The sequence below is a fragment of the Triturus cristatus genome, chromosome 8, assembly GCF_964204655.1.
Source record: "Triturus cristatus chromosome 8, aTriCri1.1, whole genome shotgun sequence".
Classification (NCBI taxonomy): Eukaryota; Metazoa; Chordata; class Amphibia; order Caudata; family Salamandridae; genus Triturus; species Triturus cristatus.
In genome coordinates, this window is record NC_140591.1 from 839,857,247 (window position 1) to 839,880,959 (window position 23,713).

Below are 23,713 nucleotides of genomic sequence, written 5' to 3' on the forward strand. Positions count from 1 at the left end.
ACAGCAGTTTACCAAAATCAGTGGGTATGGGGAAACCTGAACCTAGTTTTACTCAAGGTCTGCTATCCTGACAAGGAGGGTCGCCCCAAAAGAACAGGAACTGATCTAGAAAATGAAGTATATGGATTAGGTAATTTTACACCTAACCTCATGATTCTAAATGTCGTATCCGAAGTTGAACTAGTCTTACCCACCATGTCAGTATTCCCAGCAAAAGGTGAATTGTGTGTAAGAAAGGTTGGTTCCATACATATGGGCCATAGTAAGTGCACTACTACAGTAGAATTCAGTGATCAAGGCAAATCTTCATTCAGAGCTTATCGCCACTCCTACTTTATATGTGGTCAGACTGCATATATGCGTCTACCTCTAGATTGGGATGGTACCTGCTATATCGCATTCCTTTTGCCACCTGTTTTCCTAGCTCCTCCTGATTATTATAGAAATATTCATTTAGTACACAATAGAGAGCGGAGAGATCTCCCAATTGTCGATTATACTGAGACGGCATGGGACAAGTATGTGGATTTCAATAAAGGCATCTTTCCCTATATAGGTACAGTTACCAATAGTAAGCTGATACGTAGATTAACTAGAACCCTTGAAGCAGTAGTGAATGAAACTATTTCCGCCTTAGGCAATTTAACAGAAGAGCAGTCTGCTATGCGGATTGTTGTGCTTCAAAATCGTCTTGTCCTTGACGTCATCCTGGCTGATAGAGGCGGAGCTTGTAGGGTCATCGGATCAAGCTGCTGCGTATTCATACCAGAGAATTCGCCATCTGTATATAAAGCTATAACTCGCCTTCACAAGATTGTAAGCCAGATACACCAGAACCCAGGCACTTGGACTTGGTCCAGTTGGTTTTGGAGTGTGATATCAGCCTGGGGATGGAGAGTTCTATCCTTCCTAGGTATTGGCCTTCTCATACTATTCAGTTGCTGTCTATGTCTACAATGTGGACCAGCGATTTGTGGTCTGTGTGCCACATCGTGTATTCCACCACCAAGATTTCATTCAAGATCCCGGAAGAAGAAAGAAGAACAAATGATGCTATATGAACAGATCAATGGATTAATGAAGATTGATATCTCTTAACGGGCAAGTAGGGGACAAGGAGGGAATGTGGAAATATGGATTTCTCTGGTCAGTTATGTCCCCTATCTTGGACCCCAACGGTTCTATGTGCATGTCACAAATACATGTATGTTCCCTCCAGTTCCAGTTATGAAGACGCAAATACATGTGCGTCCACCGTCAACATGTCCTCTGTCAGATCCGCCATGAATAGGCCGGATATTCCATTCCTAAGTACAAAAGGCCACCGGCTTTATATGGCTCACTTATGCCATTTTACAGTCCAGGCAAGTAGGCCCTGATTCTGTCATCAAAACTCCTCTTGCCTTCTGCCTCTGAAAGCTCCAGTCTGAGCCTGCATCTGTGACCATGAACTCTGTCTTATTCTCTGCGCGGCTCACGAAGCCTGACATCAGCCTATTCTCTGCCAAGAACTGTATTTCACCTTCGAGTTATCTGCTTCCCCCTCAGCCGATGCATTCCTGCCTAGTAGTTTAAGTAAACATTCTTCCAGCTACCAAGCAAAGGGCCCGGCTTCTCTGTCTTAATGCAAGTAATTCATAGCCCTGTTACTATGGAAGATTCCTGCCCTCGCATTTAGTGTAGACACTTAGACGCTTGTACACGCACGCACAGTCAGTATAGAATAGATTCTGTCCGAGAGTCCTTCCTTTGTGGATAACATAGTTCTTTAAACATAGGATGTTAGATATGATTTGGGATTAGGTTGACTTGACCCCTCAGACTTCTTGTCTCCACATGTAGAGCTAAATGTCAAGTCCCCTTCACCCCCTAGTTACACGTCAATTACACGTCATGCTGCTGCGCGCGCATCTATGCCAAGTATTATCTTATAGATCCACCTATAGGTGACATCACGACCAATTATGTTCCTTTTTACTCCTTGTTCCACCCATTTTCGGTTACGCAGACAATTCGTCATTTTCCTTATCAATTGTTACGCCTATTGCATTCGCTTCATTGTAATGTATGTATTATAAAAGTCATTTCATGTCAATAATGTGTGTGCTTCACTTCCTGAACCTTCGTGGTGACGGAACATTGGGAGCAACCGATTATAATCGAGTTAATGGAATAAAGCCCATTCCGAACCTCTAATACCACGGATTCTGCCTCTCATTTTACTGAGCTATTTTATTATGTTCCTGTATCAAATTCAGTCCAGGTAAAGGAGAATTATTTACCACAGTACATATATTATTTTATACATAGGTTGGAAATTATTTTTTACCAAAAATCTCCAAAAAAAAATTGCATTTAAAAAACCGTACAAATTCACTGACAAAACCATAGGTTTCACACACGTTATAGTTAGGAATTAGCATTTAAAAAACCTTGCAAATTCACTGAAAAAACCATAGGTTTCACACATGTTATAGTTAGCTGGACATTTCACTCGTAAAAAACCAATGAAATTCCCCCGTTATAGTTAGTGCAGGCAACTATAACTCACGCGACCGCAATCCTCTGTTGATGCTAATACTGTATCTTTAGCTATACATATATTACAAATATTTATATTTCATAAAGACACATATGTCATCAGTGATGTAATATTTGACATCATCAGCAGAGGATTGCGGTCGCGTGAGTTATAGTTGCCTGCACTAACTATAACGGGGGAATTTCATTGGTTTTTAACGAGTGAAATGCCCAGCTAACTATAACATGTGTGAAACCTATGGTTTTTTCAGTGAATTTGCAAGGTTTTTTAAATGCTAATTCCTAACTATAACGTGTGTGAAACCTATGGTTTTTTCAGTGAATATATATATATATATATATATATATATATATATATATATATATATATATATATATATATATATTATCTACTGGCGGTCGCCAGTAGATAGTTATAGTTAGGACCACGTTTCCATAGGAAATCCGCAACATTCTATTTTGAATAACTTTGGCGCCGGTTGACGAATCCTCGCGAATTTTTCAAAATAGGTGGGGCGCTACGCTCCGCTCCTACCCTGAAAGTCTCGGGGGGATTCGTCAAGCGGGGGCTGAGATAAAAGGGGGGTCCCAAAACGCGTTTTTCCCCATGCATTTTTCCATAGGACCTTTAGACACAACTACAGCCCGAACGGCTGAACAGAATTACTTGAAATGTGGCAGAGAGGTAGTCCTCAGGTCAAGGAAGTGCCTTTTGTAGGTTTGGTGTAAATCTGTTCAGTAGATCCTGAGAAAATAGCATTTAAAAGCATATATATATGTGGGCGGAGCCTAACCACACATCTCATCCTGAGATCTGATTGGCTGTCAGCACTTCATCCAAGAAGTGTTGGCAGCCATCTTGGGACCAATATACATGATAGCACCTCATTAAAAAGCATTGCAGTTAATAGAAGGTTTTAAGACTTTAGTTACATTATAAATCATTTGTTGATGGTACCATACTCATTTTAGGAATTGTGGTATGTTCTAAGGTGATTTCACCATGTGAAAAAGCCTTCTGCTGGGATATCATGATTGAGAGAAAAATATTTTCTCATGCTTTTACCACAGAGGTTTGGAAGGTGATCTATAGGCTAAACTGAGAGCTTATTTTCTGTAAATTCACATTATCTTTCTCAGTCATGTGAGAATGAAGTCTGACATTCTCAGTAAAACATGTACATCCAACAAGGGCAGAGACTGTCAGTTGATTCCTTTGTGTTCTACTGCAGCTTCCCAGAGTGTTCCAAAGAACTACTAGAGCGCTAACAGTCCTACTTATGATAAACGTATGGCACACCTGAAGCCATCTTGCTTGGATTAAAGTGGTAACTCTTAAAACATTTAATTTAAAAAGGAACAAAATGAGGGGGTTCATTTTTCAATAAAAAGTATGATTAGTGCTGCAGAAAGAAAAATTAGGGCACATTTTGAGTGACTTCTCAAATCCTCTTCTATTTCATTAAAAAATTCTGACATGCAGACTGAAACATGCACTTTCAATACCAGCAGCAGTTTTCCCTGGTGAGCAGTAGCTTTACTACAGTGATCTAATGAGCAAAAAGAGTGCTAACATTCTGAATTTATGGCAAATGTGTGACACATCTGAATGCCTTCTTGATGGAATCAAAGTAAAAAACTGAAAGTATTTCCTACTGAGGAGACTGCAGTAAATGAGGAAATGAGGAAACTTCATAACAAATAAGTCTCCCAAGATGGCCACCAGAGACAAAAGAGCCCAAATGTAGCCCAAATATCACCCAGATGTAGCCCAAGTATAGCCCAATGACAGAATGTCCCAGAATGTTCTTAAAAACAACTAGAGCGCTTACTGTCTTCATTATGACAAAAGTATGGCACACCTGAAGCCATCTTGATTGGAATAAACTGGTAACACTTAAAACATTTAATTTAAAAAGGAACACAATGAGGAGGTTCATTTTGCCATAGAAATTATGATTAATGCTGAAGAAAGAAAATGAGGGCACATTTTGAGTGACTTCTCAAATCCTCTTCTATTTCATTAAAAAAATTCTGACATGCAGACTGAAACTTGCACTTTTAATACCAGGAGCAGACTTCCATGGTGCAGTAGTTTTACTACAATGATCTAATGAGCAACTAGAGTGCTAACATTCAGAATTTATGGCAAATGTGTGACATATCTGAATACCTTCATGATGGAATCAAAGTAAAAAACTGAAAGCATTTCCTACTGAGGAGACTGCAGTACATGAGGAAATTAGGAAACTTCATAACAAATAAATCTCCCAAGATGGCCACCGGAGACAAAAGAGCCCAAATGTAGCCCAAAATCACCCAGATGTAGCCCAAATATAGCCCAATGACAGAAGTGTGCAAAACACTTATTATTTTGTGTTTTTGCAGTGTTATATAGTGCAGACTTGTCAGGTATTGGAGTGCTTTACATGAGCATTGGTTACATCACACAAGAACACATTCATTTTGGTTGTAGACATGGGGAGACTAAGTGATTTGACCAGAATCACAGAATGTCGAGCTGAAGCAGAAACTTCAACCTGGTTCCCCAGTTGCAAAGTCTGCAGTTCTGGAAGTAACACCACATCATCTCCCCTAAGTGCAACATTTAATCAAGTGGTCAACTGGATAAAAAAACATAAAGATAACAAATAATTTAAAAGTGCTTTGTCGCTATTTGAAAACTCAGAAAATATGTCCTTATTTTAGCCTTTTAGAGCACTAACCATAATTTTGATGCCAATAAGACCCTCTCATATATGTAATTTCTAAAGGAAATGCTCTAGGTATTACAGTTTTGATTACATCAAGATGATGTCAGGCGTTCCACACTTTTGTAATAAATATAGAATGTTAGCAATCTAGTTGTTCATTAGGATACTGTTGAGAGGCAGAGGCCAGGGGCACGGACTCTGAAAATTGAAGGCAGGTAGGAGGGTGCAAAGGCAACAATTTAACCACACTGAGCAGGCAGGAAGGGCCGTGGAAGCACAACAGACTATGGAGGGCAGTGGAAAGGGGGGCAGGGGCAACAAACCAACAATACAGGACTTGCAAGAGAGGCTGTTGGAGGCAAGATCTATTACGGGTCAAGGAAGCTAGGGGCGGTCCCCAGATCCCCGGGAGCCACCACAGAACTGAGCAGGAGAGTGAGTCAGGGACAAAAGGGGCACCTTAATTTGAGCCGGGGTGCCTAGGAACGCTTGCTCCAAAAATGAAGAAAACAGACATATGAGACATGGAATTGGAGGCAGAATACAATGGCAGTTTAATGAGAAGATGCAACTTCAAAGAAACCGCAGAATAGAGACATAAAGTACAAAATACAGAATCCAGATAATCATACAGCTGTCATGATATTCTCTGTATCTCAATTAATGTACTGACAGAGAGAGAGAGAAAACACATCTATAAATGCATCAAGAGAAACAAGTTACACCAAGGAAAATGTTACCTAGGAACACTCACGTTTACTCTTAGAGCAAGCATTCCTGCAATTACAATACAAAATCTTTTAAATGCAAAAGTAAAGAGAACAATGGTTAAACATAACATGACATTTCATATAGGTAAAATAGAATAAGATACTTCAAGCAAAGCAGAGCAAGACATTTTAAGCAAAGGAAGACAAGAGCTCCCAGCTCTTGGGGAAAACCTGCACTGCCTGTTAACCTACATACAGACGGCGAGGTAGTCCGTCGATATCTGTGGGTGCTCCCTTTTTATATCATTTTGTGGGCTCCTTTGCACGCTACATCTACCTACGTATGCTACCCAAAAGCTTCGTCTGCAGATTTTACCAGACATTTCGTCATTTACCCACTTAATGCTGACAATGGACTGGGTGAAAAGGTCAGTCTCTCAGGCCAATCGCTTATCGTAAGTTCCATAGAGCAAGCAGAAAATAATGGGTATTGTACGGGAATTAAATATATTCATGTATAAAATCTCCTCAGTTCTCCTAACTTGACGCTCTGCGGTTGCCACTTCCTTAAAAGCGGGAAACCTGCCCAGGAAGCAAGTACCAGTCCAGGATGCAGCCTACTGTATGTCGACAGCTTCAGGGGGATGTTGAACTTTGATACCGAGCACGGAGCACTCGGGTAGGGTGGGGGCTACTGGTTTGGAGCAGAAGGCCTCGCAGACCTGCCTTCAGACTGCTATACACTAAAATTGCAGAGCTATGGTCAATTTAACAAAGAGGCCTACATATTGAACAGAAGGGCCTACACAGGGGTTTTATACTGGCTGAGTGGTAAGGATGTCTCAGGATAATTATATAGCAACACAGGACCCGCTGGTCAATTTAATACGGCCTACAAATGCAGCTGGCAGGGCAAGGACAAGGGTCTCATACTTCAGGTGTGGACAGAACGGGCCAGGGGCCCCCTGTGATACAAAATCTACCCTCCTTCAAGCCTGTGGCAATGTAATAGACCATTGTGGGCAGAAGGAAGAGGCAATGGTAGTACAACCATACATGCCAACAGACCCGATTCAGCCAGGAAACGTCCAATGTTTTTAAGCTCAAATGGGCTTTATTTGATCTGTCTCCTGTCTACAATATCCTCTTTTTCAATGTAACTCAAAGGGGAAAATCAATACCCCAGTTTTTTTTCAAAATCTCCCTCTTACCAAGTTCAAAATGTTCGCAAGTATGGTACATTGGATCATGGAAGGAAATGGGATAGGGACATGGACTTGGATAACAGAGGACAGGAGGGACATGGAGAGGTGCACCAAACTGACCCTGCAGGGCAGGCATCAGGGTTTGCAGCAGCACAATACACCACACGGGAGTGCAGCACAACAATCCATAGAAAGCAAGAGGGAGGGGACAGGACCATGCACATGGACAACAGAGAACAGAGGGGCAAGAGGCAATGGTAGCTAGCTGACCATAATGGACAGACAGGAGAGAAAGCTGCAGCATAACAGACCATAAAGGGCAGGAGGGACGGATCAGGGGCATTACAATGGAACAGACAAGCCAGGAGGGAGGGAGTAGGGCTGGGGGCAAGGGGGCAGGGCAGGAGCAGCAAGATAGCCATGGAGGTCAGGCAGGATGGGCACTAGAAGCAAGACACACCATGAAGAGCAACAGTGAGACTGTGATGGCATACACACAGACCATGGAGGGAAGGTGGGAGGGGGTCAGGGGCAGCTAACTGACCACACAGGGAAGGTGGGAGGGGCCATGGCAGCACAGAAGACCATGCATGGCAAGTGGGAGGGTTAGTGGCAGCACAATGGCTATGATGGGCAAGAAGGAGGGTGGAGGGGCATGCACAAAGGACGATGGAGGATAGAAGGGAGGGTCAGGACCTGTGCACAGACAAGAAAGTTCAGGGGAAGGGACCTCACAACAGACCACACGGGGCAGGCAGGAGGAGCAGCTGCAGCACAACAGACCAGGGAGGGCAGAAGGGTGTGGCAGTACAATGGACCATGTAGGACAGGAGGAAGAGGATAGGGGCATGGCATGTGGACAGGCAGGGTGGAGGTGACAGGGACAGGTTACAGTCATCTGACAATGCTAGGCAGGTGGGAGGGGAGTGGCAGCTCAACAGAACACTCAGAGTAGATAGGAGTGGCAGGTCCATGGGACATGGTGGGCAAAAAGGATGGAGCAGGGGCATGCACAAAGACATCGGAGGGCAGGGGGAAGGAGAATAGGGGCAGCAAGCTAAGCACAGAGTTTAAGCAGGAGGTCAATGATGGGGCATAGAATTGGGCAATGGAGGGCAGGAGGAGTGGACTGGTGCATCATACTGAGGGCAGTGGCAGCACATCAGACCATGCATGGCAGGAGGGAGGAGGCTAGTCCATGGATTCACACAACAGAGGATAGGGAGGAAGGGGATGGGGCAGCAAGCTAACTGTTCAGAGAAGGCGGGTATTAGGAACTTTATTGTTTTTAAAACATTGTGTCTGTGCGAACTACTTAAAATATGAACAAGTATGCAGCATAATCTCACTTTTATTCAGGAAGAAGAGGACGTTTGTGACTGTGACTCCGGGCTCACTTGGCAGAAACACCCCCTGACCCTCCACCCCCTATCGCAAAATGCAATGCCCGTGAAAAGGGTAGGTGAACACAGTGTTATATAGAACATAGTCCTGAGAGCACGATTGAAAATGAAAACTAGATATAGTGTATGGTATAAACTATGCACCAAAAAGTGTGATATAAGATGAACCGGGCGTGAAATATAATATGCAATACATTGTGCGCAATGACAGATTCATTGGAGAGCGCGAGATAGCACAGGCACTAGCGCGTGCTATGCGATATGCGCCTTGGAGTGTAATATGCACAGGGCAGTGTTGTGTAACCTAACTAGTCTCTAAAGTTGTAATGTAAAATATGTGCTGGGGAGTGTAAGGTTGCATATGCACTGTGACAAAGATATGGATCCCAGATTGTAATATGTATGGCATAGCACTGTGCGTTATAACATAGGCATCGAGAAAGGCACGTTAGATGGGGCAATATAACCCGTGCGAAGACAAGTGTGGCATGACATATTCACGGGGTGGTGTTACAGTGCACATGGGCTAGAGAGTGTCATAGCATATGCACTAGCTAGTGGAATACAACACAGAGGTGTGTGGCACACGGCAGGCAATGGTGGGTGTAACACAGCATTGGGCTCTGTCAGGAGCGCGCTGTGACTCTCAAGTGATGTTCGTCCCCTTTCCAGAGAGTAAAATAAAAAGTATTACACATCCGGCAGTGGATGTGTGTTTTATTAACCGTGAGGGGGGTTTCTTGCATAGTTTTGGTCGAATTTTTGTCGAATCCCCTTTGAATGGCTTGGTGTGCATGTGTATTAAATGTGCCCGTCAATAGCTACCCAAGTTTGTATAAATAAACGACAAGGGTGTCTACCGGGATTAGGCACGGTAGGGCATCAGACATGTCAGAGCTTCACTAGTGGTGTAAATACATTCCACGTGGATTCATTGCATGCATAGTCGCCTTTTAATGAATATCACGCAAATCGTCATGGTGATAGGTACGTATGGTTTGTCCAGCATGTCCTAGGTGTGTCTATAAATATATATTTTTTTAAAATAATAAAAAACAGTGGCCGGCCCTGGGGATTGGGGTCAAAAAAATATAATTAGGAGACTGGCCCTGGGGGATGGGGTCATCAGGGCCAATAAATTAGAATAAGAAGGGGAACCAAACAGCCCCCCTTCTTAAAAAACTAAAATAAATAAAAGACTGGCATCGTGCAGGAGGCCATGCCCCCTCCGTGCAGCACTCTGCAAACGCGCCCCCCAACAGGTATCTCCAGTATGCGCCAGGGAGCTGCGCTGCAGCCAGGTGTTCTGAGGCCAAGCCCCTTTTTACACCTCTCTGCAACGCAGCTCTGTGGCGCTTACTGGAGGTACCTAGTGGTCTAGTTTGACCCTAGGGACCCTTAGGATTCAAGGGGACTTAATGTCTCAACTTAGAACAGCCACAGGGCGCGTTTACACAGTGGTGAAGGGAGGGGACGGGGCCTGAGGTGACGTGTGCAAACACGCACTATGGCACGTTTTAAATTGGGGATATAATTTCCCTTCAATACTGAGGGCCCCTGGGGGCTAACTAGCCCACCAAGTGCTTCCAGTAAGCGCCACTGAGCTGCATTGCAGAGAGGTGGTCCAGGCCGTGCCACTTTTTACACCTCTCTGCAACGCAGCTCTGTGGCACTTACTGGAGGTACCTAGTGGGCTAGTTGGACCCCAGGGACCCTCAGGATTCAAATGAACTTAATCTCCCAACTAAAAATGGACACAGGGCGTGTTTACACAGTGGTGAAGGGAGGGGACGGGGCCTGAGTTAACGTGTGCAAAAACGCCCTGTGGCCTGTTTTAAGAGGTAGTTTTAATCCCCATGCCCTCTTATATACTAGGGGCTTACAGAGGAGGTCATGCTAATCACAGGGGGACCCCAACGCATAATGTTCCCTAGTGTATGTAGGTGTTTTCACTGTATTCTAAGTGTCTTTTAACATAGCACTGGCTCTAGGACTGGTTAGTCAGGCTCAGTTACCACCAGTATCCGTCTGAAAAAGTTGAGGGTACAGGATGATTTTGCAACAAGGCTTCTTTCTGCTCTTCTTTTTGTTCTTTCTGCACGTTATCCTTCTTCCTGCACTTATCTTCGTATTTGAGGACTTCTGTTGCTTCTTTCTGCACTTCTTTTGTTTCTTTCTGTGCATTTTTTCTTCTTTCTTCACATGTCCTATCTCTGTAGGCATAGTTAGAAATTAGCATTTAAAAAACCTTTGAAATTCACAGAAAAAACCATAGGTTTCAGGCACGTTATAGTTAGGAATTAGCATTTAAAAAACCTCAGAAATTCACTGAAAAAACCATAGGTTTCAGGGGTGTTATAGTTAGCTGGACTTTTCACTTGTACAAAACCATTGAAATTCCCCCGTTATAGTTAGTTCAGCTAACTATAACTCGGGCGCCCGCAATGCACTGCTGATGACGTCACATATTACATCACTCATGACATGGTCAGTGACATCACTCATGACATCACTGATGACATCTCAAATGACATCACTGATGACATCACTGATGACATCATCCTTGTGATAGAGTGGCAGACCTCCTCTCACCCTAATATAACCTTTGATACACACATTCAAAAATAGAGACTAAAATTTTCAAAACAATGGACATACCAATACCAGTTACAACAACCTCTTCAGTAATTCTAAGATCCACATACACATCCACTCATTCACCAACAGTCCTATACAGTCACTCATACATGTACTCACTCATCATATGTACTCATACACCTATACATCCTGTTACACAATGCCACTCATCCATAGAGTTACTCACACACATAGTCACTCATGCTAATAAAGAATCAAACATACATTTACTTGCATATACAGTTATACACACACACCACCATACTTACTTCTACGGAAACTTACACATACTTAGTCTTTTAAACAATCACTTATAGAAACACATACTTATTCATACAGGAACTCTTTCAATCTCTCACTCTCACATATACTCACATATATACACCAATAGTCACATATACTAGTTTAAAACATATGTAGTTACTCATAAAGACACTACTGAGACAGTCATTCACTCACTAACACACCCATACACACACTCATCCACCCATACAGTCCTGCACACATGCTGTGTTCAACACATACAAACAGTGAGTCACTCATTCATGCACCTATGCACTACGTAATACCCCCCACCGAACCATGCAGACACTCAGACTGATACTCAAAAAACCAACTAATAACCTATATAGACACCCATGTAGCTACTCACCAACCCATGCAGCCACTTATACACAAAGTGAGAGACTCATACAGATATTTACATATTTAAACATTACTCACTAAGCCATGTATTCACTATGATACACTTAATCAGTCAGTTACACAATCAATTTTTCAAAAACAAATCATCCATTTAGACACTTATATACCCATTTATTCTTCCATCGACCTTGAGATATACATATATAAAACATATTTAATTTTCAGAAAAACACACATTCACTGGATGATGTCATCAGTGATGTCATCAGTGATGTCATTTGAGATGTCATCAGTGATGTCATGAGTGATGTCACTGACCATGTCATGAGTGATGTAATATGTGACGTCATCAGCAGTGCATTGCGGGCGCCCGAGTTATAGTTAGCTGAACTAACTATAACGGGGGAATTTCAATGGTTTTGTACAAGTGAAAAGTCCAGCAAACTATAACACCCCTGAAACCTATGGTTTTTTCAGTGAATATATATATATATATATATATTTATTCACTGGAAAAAACGAAGATAGCAGGGATGTTATAGTTATGCTCAGATTTCACTTCTACAAAACCCGTGAAATTCAGCAGCTAGAGATACCTGAGCTAACTATAACTTACGCCCCCGCAATGCACTGCTTATGACCTCACATATTACATCACTTATGACATGGTCAGTAACATTACTGATAACATCACTGATGGCATCGCAGTGTCTGTTCTCAGGATCATCTTTTTTTCTGTCATATGGTACCTGTAAATCCAGGTCTTCTGTCAAGCCAAAGTACTAGTGTCACTATATTTATTGGAAAGATAACTTATCAGGCAGAGATTTGTTGCCAAAAGTAAGTGACATCCTACAATGTGGTGCCTTTTTGTAACTGAGCAGGATCTATTGTACTCTGTAATTTACTAAGGATTGGGCTCATCTCATGATGCGGTGCAATGAATGGTATTTTATCTAGTTAAAATAAGTGGAACTTGCAGTCATTTTAAATAAGGATGGTCTGCAATTAAACTAGATTGGTACCTTTATAAAGCATTATCACCATACATTGTCATCTGCTTTTTTCTGTGCCTAGTATCAAAGTGGATGCTGCCTCTAAGCTCTGCTATACTGATGTATGATCAAAAAGAACATCTGGGTCTTCTCACTTGACAATCTTCCCTTCTAGAATTGCACCTCTTGAGTGACTGGGCTTACTGTTCTAGAAGTACATTTTACTGGTTGCAAAAAACAAAACTGATCGCAATTTCCAATCAGTATTTTTGTGACCACTAAAGAATTTAATGAACCAATGTTTGTACTAATAGTTATGATGAAAAGTTCTTAGTATCTATTTTAAAAGAAATGGATTACACATATGCACATTTTGAAAAATATATTTACCTCGATTTTGTTCATTTAGTAGTAACATCTCAAAAACTTCACTACATATATAACAGCATCTCTTTAGGATCAGAAATAACAACAAATTGGTGCATCTGTTTTTCAAACATTGCTTGTAGTTACACTGCAAATTAAAGCCAAGATCTAAGTCATCTGCGTCCAACAGACATGATCCCATATCTGACACGTTTTTGCACGGTGGTGCTTTTTCAGGGGTTGTGTGGAGTCAGCTATATATGCATAGGAAATGTCCTAAATCAAATATAACATCACTAGAGAAAGGAACGAAAGGGAAGTATTGTGGAGAGAAAAATGGCAAAAACAAACATATATGTTATACACCCAACAATATTCATTGTTCTAACTGAAGGGTACTCTCCTCAGGTCGCAGCTCTGACCCCAGGCTTCCTCCTTGCTACCCCTAGCACTTCCATTGCGGCCTAGGAGGTCGCTAAAGGTGTGCTAGAACCAAAATTAAAGAGAACTCTTATGAGTTCTTTTACACTCGCTTTATCCTGTAGCAAAGAGGAAGTTTGGCTGCCATAAATAATTCAGCAGTGAAATTCTAAACACTGCGAAGAAAACAATGTTGCCAACATTTCTAAACTGGGGGCTCTGGCCTGGATTGCATTCATGTTGTGTTGTGAAGGTAGTGTGCTCATACCGAAAATAACAATTGCAACAGGGGTGGCAGACATGACACAAAATAAAAAATTAACATCCATGGGCAACAACGAGATTAGAAGAGAGGAAGAAGATACACCAGACAGACAGGTGAGACAGAACCAAAGACACATATGATACATATGTGTGTGAGTGGTCTGAGAGACGGAGAGACAGATGAGAAGTGGTGACAGAGACAGATGAAAAAGAGACTGTGGAAAGGGGAAGACAAGCGGTCAGTCAGACAGTCAGTCAGACAGGTGAGAATGACACTGCTTAGAGACACATAAATAGAGGGGTTAAACAGGTCTGACAAAGGTGATAAAGAGGCAGTCTGGAAAGAGACAGCTGATAGGGTAACCAAGCATCTGCAATGCAATAGGTCTCACATTTATGCGAGCTTGAGCTATTGGCATTGTAAATGACAATGCCTTTTATTTATGTTTTGGTTTTTAAAACATAAATAAAAGGCATTGTCATTTAAAATGCCAATAGCTTAAACCCTTGCAAATGCGAGACCTATTGCATTCCAAATGCTTGAAGGATTTGCTGAGTTGGCCCATTCTGTCTCCCATGACCCCTGAAGAGCTCCCCATTTGCTACGAGTTAAGTAAACAAGCCGGTGGTCACAACTGTGCACGAGAGACCCTCCTGCAGTAAGAGAACCTGATTAAAGAAAATAGCTCTTACAGACTAAAGAAGAGATACCGTGTAACAACTGAATTAAAAGGGCCATTCCTCATGGGAGATTACAAATGAAGACAAGAAGGGACTAACAAACCTAATAACAAATCAGAAGCCAGCATAATGGCAAATACGGGTGGAGAGTGGTCAGGGTTTCAAGTACATACTCCAATACAGCATGGCTTGCAGAGCAGTGCATGCGCTGCCCAGGCTCGACCTAAAAAGAGGCAACTGAGAGATGGAGAGGAAGAGACAATTCAGAGGCACTGAGTGCGAGAGTAGGAGACGGGTGTAATGAGAGGTGATAAATTGAGACTCATGTGGGAGAACACAGAGTTAGCAATACATGTGAGAGAGGAGTATTGACACAAACAGGCCAGAAAGAATAGCTGAGAGGTGAGGGAGGGACAAATGAACCTCAATTAAAGGTTGCCATTTGTTGCAGTGCCCACTCCTGGATTGCCCTTTGCAACCCCTGCCACTGCTGGCCCGTGGGCAGTGAGGTGGAAAATCATTGGTAAGAATACATGGGCAGTCCCCTTTGTGACCTTAGGGGCTCCTCTCTTCTTTTTCTTCTGCCCATTTTTGTTATACCAATTATGAATAATAGTGTATTACTCACTATTAGTGGAATATAAATGGAGCCCTAGATGCTGTAACGGAACATTTACTAAGGTAGGTTAAATCAAATGCTTTTAAATGCATGTTATGTCAGTGCATGCAGGTGAGAGTGTGTTTATGTGTGTGTAAGAGAGAGGGAGCAACTGTGTAAGTGTAAGCGAGTCTGTATGTGAGAGAATGTTTGTATGTGTGAGAGTGCAATTGAGTGTTGAGTGGGTGAGAATGAATAAGAGTGAGTGTGAAGAGTTTTAGGGGGAGTGAAGGTGTGTGAATGAGAAAGAATGTGAGTGATGAGTGAGTGGCAGTGAGTGAATGTAGCTGTGAGTGAGAATGAATGTGTCAGAGAGGGTGGCAAAATGCTGGCACTCACACATTTATGGTAATTCTTGGTATAAGCAGGACAAGTGTGGCATATTGGGGAGAAGGTAACCCAAATGCTGGCCGTGACATACTAGAAGTACATTTTGACACAAGAGTCCCCCAGGAGATGGACAGCAATAATGGCAAAATTGTGGCACTGGCATCTTGGGTGTAATTTTGGTGTAAGGTGGCACCCATTGCATTTGGTGGAGGGGCACCCATGCAAAAATGTACATTTTTAAACGAGTTGTTGCTCTTTTTTTATTCCTCTGAATACATGAAAAAGTATGTTTTGGGAAAAATTATGTTTTTTTAAAAACCCTAAAATAATTAACGTTCCAAGTACATTTCAGTGTATTGTGGTGCTACATACTCTTCAGATGTACTCATAACAAACTCATCATTTTCCCTTTAATACAAAGAGAATGGCATAAGGTTCCCCTGGCATATCTAATCACTACCCTAATATAGATGGTATCTAAAATATACATTTGTGTTGTTATATTAATCATGCAGTTATTATAGAACTTCAGCAATGTCAATTATTGTACTCTAATCAAGATAATGGATATCACTTTGTGGTAAGATGTCAGGTCAAAGGTCATGATGATGTCACTTCTGTGATGTTATTAATGTAAAAAAAATGCAATGTCACGTTCACTACCCCAGGCATTTTGGTGAATTGACATCCACATCCCACTGCTGCGTCTGATACCACAGATGTTGAAAAAAATCAGATAGGACTGACACATTCTGATAGCCTCAGACTGTACTCAGATTGTCTAGCACTCTAAGATTGTGGCTCTGAATACATTCCCTCCATATTTGAGGCCTCAAAGGGAGGATATGCAATTCCAAAGGCTGGGCAGAGATTTACACCCAAATCGCCACAATCTGAAAGTAGTGTAACTTTTCCATGTAGGACAGTCTGCCACTATTCCTATAATTTTTTCTGCACTGTATCCATTTATAAAATAGTTTCTGCAACGATAAAACTAAGGACCACAATGTTGACAATCAACTGTTAGGTTTGCCTGTACAAAAAGGGAAATATGGTAGAAAAGGACCTAAAGTAGATGGATTGTCTTTTGTATCTAACTGTGTTACACCTTGATCAAGCAGAAGCATCTCAAGGGTCATAAGATTCATTCTACTAGAGCAAAATCCACTACCTCAGCCCAAGCTCAGGGTATCCCAGTTAGTGACATTTGTCAGACAGCCTAAAATACATCTGTTATTACTTTCACCTGACACAACTACATCAATCTCAAATCCACAGGGAGGGTCATTTTGTCCACTTAGTCCTGCAGGATGTTCTGCCATAAGTCCACTCCTCAGACCCACCTCCTTGGATGGAAAATTGTTATGGCAGTGATTCACAAGGTAAGAATTCTACGATTAGAAGTATTCAGTAAAAATGATTGAAAAACACACTTTCTAGTGGATATAACACCAGATTATTCACTGCCCTCAAATCTCCCCAATCTGGGGAGTGAACTTTTGGGAGTGATAAGGCCCCAGGTTAGTTTTTGCACACCGCCATTGCAAACTCAATCTTTTCAGCTATGTACAGTTTTTGAAGGTGTGATAAAGCTAGGAAACAATTTATGTCAGAGCACTGGGCTGGGGCCTGTAAGTTGCTTTATGTTGCCAAATCCGGAGGCAGGCCAGAACCGTGATGACAGAGGTCTATGGAACCACCTGCCGGTGCCCAAGAGCTATTACAGGAGTTTCTGGATCCATTCTGGCACCAGGGATGGTAAGGAATCTGAAGTTAGATATAGGATTCACCAGAAGAGACAATACTGAAGGTAAGTAAGTTAGTCATCATCACCTGCTGATTCGTTCTACAGAAATGAGCAAAGAATTTTTCATGCTAACTCTCACCAATACCAGGAAGTAACATTTTGGCTTCTGCGTTCTTGGCCAATATGCTAACGTAATGGACTTGATACTTCTTCTTTAAGGCAAAGAAAAAGCAACGGATGAAAATGCATGAATTACATTAACCACTGTAAATTACTATGAATATCATTCCAGTTCCTAACTGTTTTGCTTGCAAAGCCCCAATAAGAATAGTTCCCTGCAGGTTGCTATGCCACATTCCACCTAAAGAACACATCTAACTAAAACCCATTTTAGAATATCATGCTCCCAGAATAATTCCAAGTAGTTCAGATTGATTCATTTAAATACTTCATTTCGACCAACGGCCATAAAAGTTTCATAATAATACATTCATTCATAATACAATCTAAAATACATCCAAGCGTATATTATGTAGTCTCAATAAAAAGTCATGAATTTCAATTAAAATAATTTAAAACACTGTAAGTGCATCAACGGATCATTCCATTGTTACTACCCCAGTAAGTTCTCTTTTAAAATTAGATACATTTCACTGTTGAACCCTTTTCTTTTGTCTGTACGATCCGCTTTTTGCCTTTTGCCTGTGTTCCCATTCTGGAGAGATACAGCTAAGCACTGTGAGATGAGGTTGGCCCCTGCCTGTAATCACACAGACAAGCTAAATACGATGTAATGAAATGCAACAAGAGCATTACAGCGAATGTCTACTTACAACTATTTATCACCAATGATGGAACTTGTCTGCAGTGCCCATTGAAGTGGGGCATGCATATAGCCATTGAAACTCAGAACAGGAAAACCTGTGAGCAATCAGGCAAATGTTAGGTACCTTAGAAGGTAGCATGAATATGTAGTTGAACCCAAACTTTTGTCTTAAGATATTATTTGATAAAATAAAGGTCAGCCACAGGAAAAGAGGGACATAATTGTTTAATCATGCCTAGCTATAGATGCTATGGATCAACAATGTCATAGAACATAATAATACATGTTCACAACATGCCTGATGTTCTATTTACCATGTGTTGAACATACAATTTCACATTGAATAAATTCAAAGTTCCAGAATGTTGCTTTGCTATTTTATAGCATGAGTTGTGGACACATTTCATAATGCATGTCTTGATCATGAGCTTGTTATGCTAAGTGACTGAGTGAGTAAGTATGACCAATAATACGTGCATTCTGTATAGGGAACCAATTTGTACTGGTGGCACTTGGCAGGGTTTCAGTTAATGCATGAGGCAACAGTGCAGTAGAAATGTTGTATTAGGAGATTTATACATTTGGGTAGGTCCTTCTGTGAATGGAAGATCCACAATTTGTGCCTCCACGATATGAGCGGACAATCTACACTAGTGTTAGAGTAAAGATCGTTAGGTCCAGAAGACAGCTGGAGATTAATCTTATTGGCCTGCACATGCTGTTGGTGGAAATTTTACTGTTAAGTTTGAAAGGAGCCTTTCAATGTTTGTATTTGTGAATTATGAGAAACAGCTCAAATGTAATACAAGTGACTGTCAAATAATTAATATTGCAGGATATATCAAATGACACAATCTGCTTTTGAGGTAGGTTATCTGGTAAACTATTGAAATCTGATCTGATTGAACACAACAATTGGAATTAACTGTGACCCAGACTAGGTGGGGTTGCTAAAATCCAGAGTTTATCAGAATTCCAATATTTATAGTTTTCCCCCATCTGGATAAAACGGGTAAAATGTACCAGGATCAGCTTTAAGAATCATGTTTTAACTGGATTGTTAAGTGAGGGAAGTCCTGTGGTCGGAGGAGTTCAGAGATTACAAATTTGTTTCTGAAGAAGGACAGGCTTAGACATGAGTCAAGTTTATCCTACTGGGCACGTAGGCCAAATAGAGGGAGTATTTTCAGCATATGTTTGCAAAGGCAAGTAATAAATGTGAATGATAAGAAGTAGAGGATATAGGAAGGTATTTAAAAGTTGATGGGCCAAAGTACAGTATTGTGATCAAAAACACAGAGACACAGGTCAAGGACACAAAATATGCGCTCAAGAACTCCAAACAAAAAAGCATAGTGAACTAAAGGAATACGTCTGATAAAAATGGTGTATGCCCATCTCCTCTTCACTGCCTCCTTAGGAAATCCCTCATAACGGATCTCACCTCGAACAATAGATTACAACAAAATGGTCACAACTTCTTCAAAATCATCAACTCAGCAAATCTATCCAAATCTGCAGCGAAGAACTTAAAAAACAAATTGCGCAAAGAACTCCAAGAAACCCTAATTTCTGATCACTTTTACAGTGCTGAAGTAGGCATACAAATAATAGAACTGGTATGATATGCACTTCGGCCCACGAAATGGAAAGATATCCTTATCAATTAGTTATGTCTCCAAATCAGTCAGAATCCCATACAGTACTATCTCAGTATCTCATCCTCTAAAAGCTTCAGAGGCAAAGTTGTCATATCTGTCTACAAAAATGGCAATATCCTGATCCAACAATAGAAATGATGACAGCTTGGCGTGCACTCGGGTTAAACTGATGAACCTATTCAACTAAATGTACTACTATTATTCTGGCTTGGTGTGCACTGCCTGAGGTGGTTCTACCCTCCCACCTTTAAATTGAAATCATTTACTAGAGCGCTGTGTTCTAGACAGGATGTGCACTACCAGCTACACTCGATTGTGAGTGTGTATTATCGCTTCATCTCATCATTAATATACTTAATATTCATGTAAGCAAGTAAACACTCTGTGTAACATAAAGCATCATAGTATAATCACAAATAAAATATCCAAATGGTGACTCAATAAACCAAAGTTGTATCCTTCTTCTTAATGTGCTTTTCTTTTATTAACACATCTGATTGGAAACCAAGTCCAAACTGAAGATCCAACAATCCTTCTAGTAGAAAAAACTTTTTCTCAATCCCAATGCATTTTGGGTGATATCGTCACCCTTCTTCAGGGGATATCTACAAATGAAGTTTACAAAAGAAATTCATCACATTCAAAAAATTACTATGAGTATATTTGTCGATAGTGAAAACCAAATGCTAAGAGAAAAGAAAAGAATGGTACACTATTATCCAGGAGGATTAGAGTCAAGCTATGCGTGTTTTTCAAGGATTAATGATAGACCGTGGAAGTGATTGTAAAAGAAAGAGTCAAAAAGCCGAGCTCCCCTCAAACCACCAACGTGCCGTGCCACCTGTCCCAGTGTGTAAAAAATTAGAGATGACATGTGCCTGCCCATTTCAACAAAGACGGTAACTACCTGAGTAGACCAAATATAGGCTTGTATTTGAGCCCAAAACTTCTATTCAAACATGTGACTTGCGGTCTGTAAAACAAAGACCGATGTGAGCGAAAACTGTCCTCCAAACGTGAAACTTACTATTGATTGCGAGGTGCGATGAAAGCGAAAACTCACCACTAGTTTGTGGCGCTGTGTATGTCTGACCGGTTATACGTGATTGCGAGCAGTGCATCAAAAGACACGTGTTGTTGTAAGCTCGTTTAAAGCTTCAGCTACGTATAGATCCCAAGTACCGCAAATGGATTTGGAATACTCTCTGTAAAATACATAATAAACGTAAATATAACGCGAGTTTCAAAAATTTGAAGTTTTGCTGCTCAACTAAATTCCATAACCCGGAAATTACTCACATGTGATGTCTCGAAGGTTGCCGCTCTCATGCAAACGTCTAAGTGAAGAAAAGACCCGTGAGTTATACTGGTTTTAAAAAAGTGCTCAAGCGTGAGTTACGTTAGTGCTGATGAAACAGATGACGGATAGTGCATAAATGCCTGGTTGGCAATATGTGTCGGCCATATTGGAAGAAAGTGTTACCAACCGATAATACTAAATTTAAATAGAATTGTATTAGGTTATTCTGGTGTAAGTGCTCATGAGGAAGACAAAGAGGTCATCCAGGATTGTGTGAGTAGGTAATTAATATTAACAATATTTAGTGGTAGGCTCAAAGATAAACAACATATACAATACTGTTCTCTACTGAGTTTGCGTGAACTGCATGCATCTGCATCAACTACTAGGTGTAACATCCAATCAATGTGATCCAATTAGACATAGAAGTTAATCATGCGTGTATTGTAAACTATTCAATGTGATCGTCATCCTCTATTAAACATGAACATTTGAATGTATATCAATGTTGTCCTATTATAACAATATCAAATGAACTTTGCATCAAGTTGTACAGGGAATAAACTCATTATCTATGTTGTTGTATCTTACATAAACAAAGTCACATATATTTGTTTATGATTATATTCATAGTTCACATTTATGGCGTCAACTTTATAAATGTCAAACTGCGAAATGCTCTGATGAATTCGCATACATGAAAATTGTGATGGCATAACTGACGTTGACAAGATCAAACACATTTATAACTGATTACACTCAACATTCACAATTCTAACATCTACCTGAAAGTATACTCCCTGGATAACATCCTTCATCTGAACGAAACACTAAAGGAAGTTCAACACAGGCTAGCCACACACCACTTAAAACTCAACACACTGAAGACAGAATTCCTACTACTAGCTTCTCCAGGGAACTCCCCCAATCCAAGAATGTGTCTCTCCCGCTTAGATACACTAAACTGTAGTCCCAGCATATTGAACTCTACCAAACCTCTAGGAATCACACTAGTCAAACATTTGCACGTGGTGAATCAGATACCTCAGACGGAGGAACATGTACCCAAGTTCATAATGAGGGGAAATATGCCTAACTGAATATGTATAATGTGATTCTATGTAACCCCTACTACAGGTTGATCTTTCTCTCTTTTATGCACGAAACATGTATTTAATTGAGCATGAATCTATGTAACCACTCTTGTAGGTGGAAAGTTCTCTTTTGTTCAGCGCTTTGATACCCTCTGGTCATGTATGTACTAAAAAAAAAATTCTACTTATTAAATAAATTATGTAACAGTTAGCTATTCTGAATTAAACTAAATGAAAAGTTCAGTGAATAACGTTATCATATATCATTGGTTTCTAAACCTTTGCTTGAGGTAATACATATTTTGTTTTGTTTCTGTGAAAATATTAGGAAAAATTAAAGCTTGACGCCGAGAGGGAAAAACTAGAGAGGATTCATAAGCTTTACTATGAGCAGAGGAACCAGCTTGACAATTGTCCAGAGTCCATGAGAGAACAACTTCAGCAGCAACTGAAGAGGGTTTGTAGTCCATTTTAAGACCTCCCAGACCAACCATTTTGGAGCCACAGTCTCATTTGTATTGTTGATAACAGAGCATCAGTAGATATGGTTTATTGTGTAAAAAACGATTTGTTATAGGTAGTGGGCTCATATCTTGCTATATAAAACAACATTTCAAAAAAGGACATTACCCTTTCCATTAGGTTGAATAGCATGTATATGGGAATCTTTACTACGACTTCTGGGGGTCCCCTTTTCAAGAGGGACTTTCAAAAGTAGTTGACAGTGTCAACAGCACTCTGGGGGAATAAGGTGGTTCTCATACCAAACTGCAAACTAAAGGATTTCTTTTATAACAAATGTTGCACTTCACAAGCCCAAGTACAGAAAACTATAAGCATGGCTAGTTATTTTGTTTCTACCTATAGTGGAACAATTAGATGCACTTCCTGCATGAAAACCCTTTTTATACACATGATTCTAGCACTGGTTTGAGTTTCCCTGTGAGACATTCTTACTTTACAAATGCAAGTATGTCTTAAGTTATTCTTAAGAGTTGTGATATCACACTAGTGTCTCTTTAGTATGTTGGCCCACTAGGGTTTGCATTGCAGCAGCTGCATGAGATTGTCACTTTCCTTCTTGTCGCCACTCTCGGTGGCTTGTCTGTATCCTGACCTCTGTGTTGGCCAAACGAGAGAGAGAGATTTCCATTTTGCAGCTTCTGTTCCTGAGCACTGGTGGGGAATGCAGGCCTTACACAATGTTTCTGCTCAGTATGAAGAGTTCATTGGTAGAGAAAGTGAAGACAAGGATGCAGCAGAGATCATCTAATACAGGTGCTCCAATGTTAACAATGTAGATGTGCCCTAGACTTATCCAGGGATGATGGAATGAGAATGAGGAACAAAATCTGAATTGGCATTACCAGAATAGCCAATTTACTTCTTCAGTCCCTGCAGTGTTCATATGACCTTCAGGATAGAATTGCTTGGAATAATCTAAATGATTGGCAATTGCCCCATATTCACTATATACCATATTTTAAGCATGTCCCTGTCATTTCTCAAGTATGCC

General features: G+C 40.8%; 1 protein-coding gene across 3 annotated transcripts in view; it reads left to right on the forward strand.

The window, feature by feature from the left end:
* Positions 1 to 23,713, forward strand: part of PHLDB2 (pleckstrin homology like domain family B member 2) — a 484,972-nt gene that overhangs the window by 229,677 nt on the left and 231,582 nt on the right. For 2 of the 3 annotated variants that reach the window (XM_085622330.1, XM_085622331.1), the window contains exon 6: positions 22,526 to 22,654. The exons of the other annotated variant lie outside the window; for it this stretch is intronic. In XM_085622330.1, coding sequence (XP_085478456.1) covers positions 22,526 to 22,654 — 129 coding nt within the window. The remainder of the gene's footprint in view (positions 1 to 22,525; positions 22,655 to 23,713) is intronic. 3 annotated transcript variants of the gene reach the window in all.